At 42.2% G+C, this 4,772-nt stretch overlaps 1 protein-coding gene across 1 annotated transcript; it reads left to right on the top strand.

Moving 5' to 3' along the window:
- Window positions 1-2,575: 2,575 nt before the first annotated feature.
- LOC111239019 (gamma-crystallin M3-like) lies at window positions 2,576-3,219 on the top strand. The gene is made up of 2 exons (XM_022768784.1): window positions 2,576-2,610; window positions 2,661-3,219. The coding sequence occupies exon 2, from the start codon at window positions 2,668-2,670 to the stop codon at window positions 3,217-3,219; it is 552 nt and encodes a 183-aa protein (XP_022624505.1). The 5' UTR covers window positions 2,576-2,610; window positions 2,661-2,667.
- The last annotated feature ends 1,553 nt before the right edge of the window (window positions 3,220-4,772 follow it).

The raw sequence follows: 4,772 nt of genomic DNA, 5'->3' as shown, positions 1-4,772 counted from the left end.
GTTACATATTGTATGTTTAATATTGGATATCTGACAATACTGAGTAAGACCTAATGCTTATATTTACCTAAATATTGATTAAATATGCGTCTGACAGTAAAATTACAGCTGAGGATACTTGATCCAAATGAAGCCCAGGATAAGTTCAAGTTTACGCCTCATCCATTCACAATTCTCTCTTGCTCTCTCACTCCACTTCTTCTAATCAGCTGACTTCAGGGGGTTTTCAGTAACCAATCGAATTCGACCATGATCTCAACCAGTCAATCGCATTGTCGCTGTCAGACTTCAAAATCTGTTCTGCTCTCTTCTGCTGTCAGCTGTCCTTTCAGTGCATGTTGCTGCGACCCACCTCCACTCTTCATACCAAGCACCTGGTCAAGCTCATCAGAGTCCACTCCACATCACATCTCCAGCATTTTCTTCCTCCCATCGACACCACCAGTGTCTAGACGCCTGGGGGGGGGGGGGTCCTATACTTCACACAGCCTCACCCTCTTTCCAAATATGATGACATAACAATGGGGTCTAATCGCCAAAGACTCTCAGTGTTTATCTCTTGTTTGCACATGGCAATAGAAGTTTATTTTTTCACAAAGAATGAAGTGTCTTTTGTTTGAAATACTGGTATAGAGTAGGTCCTGGTTCAACACTATGAAGTTGATCAAGAAAAATTAAGGCTGCAAGCAGCGTTATGCAGGCCCTTTACCTGTTGTGCACCTTGGGGCCCCTGCCAGGAAGCCATTTGACACAGCAAACATGCATTATGGTGATCACGTGTAAACCAGAACATGAAAATTTCAGGTAAATCAATTTAACGTTAATTTCCTGTATTCAGTAGGTGGCGCTATGACTATGACTTCATGTTAGCATGCAGGTGTCTTCAGTGTGGGATTATCATCAAACACGTGAAGTTTGGAGCAGATTGCACAATGCATATTTCAGTCATAACAACTTCCATATTCATGGCGAAACATTAAAATTCACCCCACCACCAATTCCAGTTCAACGAAACCTCACAGTTTTCACAATAAAGCATCATCACGATGTTAAGCATCTTCTGATTGAGTTTGGGGCAGATTGGACAATGTATAATAGAGTTACAACAACTTCCTGTTGCGAAATTTGCTGCCACACGCCCTTAAATAAAAATTCACAATAAAGCATTCACAGTAAAGAATCATCAAGGTCTGAAGTATTTTCTGACCAAGTTTGAGGAAGGTGTGATCAAACTGCTAGGAGGAATAAATCAAATTGTAAAACACGATATTTCCTGTTGCCATTAGGTGGTGCTATGAGTGCACCTGAATATTGTCATGCAGATGTGTTCAGACCAGGAATCTTATTAAACATAAAGATTGGGGCAGTTTGGACAATGTGTGCTTGAGTTATAACAATTCCTTTTTACTGCCAAACATTGAAAGTTGCTGCACCGCCACAGTCAGGCCATTCAGCAAAAACTCACAGTTTCACAATAAAGCATCATCAAGTTTGAGGTGGGTGTGGTCAACCCTCTCGACGAAGAACATGAATTTCCTGTCGCCATGAGGTGGCGCTATGACTGTAACTGAATATTGACATTTAGATGTCTTCAGGGCAGGACTTTTATCAAACATATTAAGTTTGGGGCAGTTTGGAAAAGATGTGCCGCACCGCCTCGGGCAGGCTGTTCAATGAAAACTCAAAGCTTCGCAATTTAGCGTAGCAAGGGTCTTAAGATTAGACTGACCAATTATGATGTCGATCTGTTAAATTCTCTAAGTGGAGTTTTTTAATTCCAATCCCTGTAAATGCTAAAAATGGTACCAAAAATGCTGAATAAATTTGGTTCCAAAATTGCTGAATAAATTTAAAATATCTCATTTCCTGTTGGGTTTAGGGTATGGGTGCACGCAGTCTTTTTTCTAAGTCTTGGCATGTTACATGTACAGACCAAATTTCGTACATGTAGGTAAAACACAGGGCAAGTAGTGCCGTGTTGAAATTTTCCAAGGGGGCGTTATCAAGCCATTTTGCCACACCAATGAGCAAGACCCATAAAACATAAGTTTTCTCGAGGCCCAACACTTGTGCGAAGTTTCATGAGTTTTTGAGCATGTTTAGGCTCTAAAAGGCAATTAATTTTAGAGAAGAAGAAAAAGCTGACAAATGAATTACAACAGGGTCCTCCTACCAGTCGGTGCTCAGACCCTAATTACTGACATGATATGGATGAAAGACTAACTGGGAGAAAACAATCCCTGAAATTACCAAAATGATAAGTGATAAGTTTCATCTGACTGGTCAACAAGTTACTCGAGGTATGAACATTAATTTGTAACAGCTTATACAACCTGCTACTGCTGCTGCTGCTGGCAGCTTCATTCAGCCAGTACACGTCCACTAAAAGGTTTTGTGTGACAGCATTCAAAGTGAAACCGCCTCTCTAAGGTTTTTTTTGGGGGGGAACAGCTGTTAATGTTGACAACCCTCAATGCTCTATGGTCTTCTATGGAATGTTGCTGGGTCAGGCTGTTTTCACATAGGGGGCCCTCTGCTTTTCAGGTATAAAAAGGAAGGTGTCCAGCAGGTAGACAAGCAGTTCAGCTCCAACAGCAGCAGCAGCACCACCAGCAGCAGCAGCACCACCAGCAGCAGTATTGCCTCCAGCAACAACACCTGGCAAAGATGACTTCCAGTGGCATGAACATGATGGGCAAGATCATCTTCTACGAGGACAGGAACTTCCAGGGCCGCTCTTACGAGTGCATGAGCGACTGCCCCGACATGTCCTCCTTCCTGAGCCGCTGCCATTCCTGCAGGGTGGAGAGGGGCTGCTTCATGGTCTACGACCGCACCAACTTCATGGGAAACCAGCACTTCATGAGGAGGGGCGAGTACGCTGACTACATGAGCATGATGGGCATGAGCGACTGCATCAGGTCCTGCCGCATGATCCCCATGCACAGAGGCCAGTTCAGGATGAAGATCTACGAGAGGGAGAACTTCCAGGGCCAGATGCAGGAGCTGATGGAGGACTGCGAGAATGTCATGGAGCGCTTCGGCATGTCCAGCTTCATGTCCTGCAACGTGATGGATGGCCACTGGCTGATATACGAGCAGCCCAACTTCAGAGGAAGGATGATGTACATGAGGCCCGGAGAGTACAGGAACTTCAGCAGCATGGGCATGAGCGGCATTAGGTTCATGAGCTTGAGGCGCATCATGGATACCTGTTAATAGACGACGACTCTTGACTCGAGGTGCAGCAATTCGTTACAAAAAAATTCTGCAGCAACATACACTGGATGTTGACCGCAGCAAATAGATGACAAAGATTGAAGACCGCTGAACTGCACATACAGATGTCTCTGACTGAGGTGTGGCTGTTAAAGAGAATTACAACAGCCTCCATAAGAAAACGCTAATAAAATCTACTTTGTTATAAAAAAATATGTTGGAGTTAAGACCTTTTCTTTTCCTCTCTATTCTAATTATTTCATTTTCTATTCCTACTTATTCCTAAAGGCAACTTGTCAATCTAGCAACCTTGCTTCTGATAACCTTGACTGACTAATGTAGGCAAATAAAAATAAGTTTGTTATAAATATGGTTCAAGTAGGACTGGGTAATCAATTTCTGCACCTTTATGGTACCAACCAACTGAAATAAATCTATGCAACTTCCAGCTGCTGGCAGCTTCATTCATCCACTACAGATCCATTAAAATATGACCAGATCAGGCCCAGTACCAATTCTTAGGAAGGTAAAAATTAGTTATAGTTAAAGCAGCAGATGCTTGAAAGTAATATCTGTACCAAAATCAAAGTATCAGTATTGGTACATCAGTAATTGTACATTGATACCCTGCTCTATATTCACACCATCGTGACACTAACCCAGACGGATACTGTAAATACGAGCTGAGCTAAGAGGCCCTAATGGATCTGGGTAGGGTTTTTGTTCCAGAGTCACCTGTTTTTAATGCCTGCCAATCTCCATTAACACAATGATACATTAATCAATGAGCCCTGGGGCCTATTCTGTCTGTTTGACTTTGAGAAGTAGTGTTCAGCTCTCTAAGTGGTTGATACTGCCAGAACATTGGTAAGTTACCTAGAGTCAAGAGAGTGATTGTATTAAGTGACTCTACTTACAGTACGAGATGATTAACTGCTTACACCAACAGGAAAGGAATCTCCATATATTTTAATGATTAATGACCTAATTGGAAAGTTCAGTGGTTATATGGCTCTCCGCATTAATCCTAATAATAATAAAAATTAGACCCCCACGATACAGGTCAAGTTTTGTCTGACCTTTTTTCTCACGTTACAAGTCGTAACAGCTCCCATTGCTCCCTGTCCGGCCCTATTTGAGTGGATCTGAACAGGTAAGAGTCATTTTAGTAAGGCAGCATGATGCTGGCAGGGTGCTGGGATCCAATGAAGCCTGTGACTCCTCTGTGGTACATCCCACTCTTTCAAACTTTCAAAACCACTTTGGTTTAGTATCTCATGTGACTTTTTGGTTGTAAAATTTAAAGTTTCCTTTCCAAGCAGACCATGAAATCACTACAACTATTTTCTTTTCCTGTAGGTAAATTATTTTCGGTGATGTGCACAATAATGGGTGTCTGGTTAAAGGTTAATGTGATTCTCTTTGGTGTGGAAATCATTGGCGAGATTGATTTACATTTTTTTTCTTTCTGATCTGCAGACTACAAGTCATTTCCTCTCACACGGAAAGATGGCAGATGGCTCCAGTCTTTGTGGTGCATTCAAGCACTTTTA

This window comes from Seriola dumerili, unplaced genomic scaffold (genome assembly GCF_002260705.1).
Source record: "Seriola dumerili isolate Sdu_G_001 unplaced genomic scaffold, Sdu_1.0 BDQW01000025.1, whole genome shotgun sequence".
NCBI classification, from domain to species: Eukaryota; Metazoa; Chordata; class Actinopteri; order Carangiformes; family Carangidae; genus Seriola; species Seriola dumerili.
Note: the sequence above shows the minus strand (reverse complement) of the source record. Positions and strands in the feature narration are given on the sequence as shown.

What these genes read in the sequence shown, in the direction of transcription:
- LOC111239019 (XM_022768784.1), top strand. Translation starts at nt 2,668, where the DNA reads ATGACTTCCAGTGGCATGAACATGATGGGCAAGATCATCTTCTACGAG.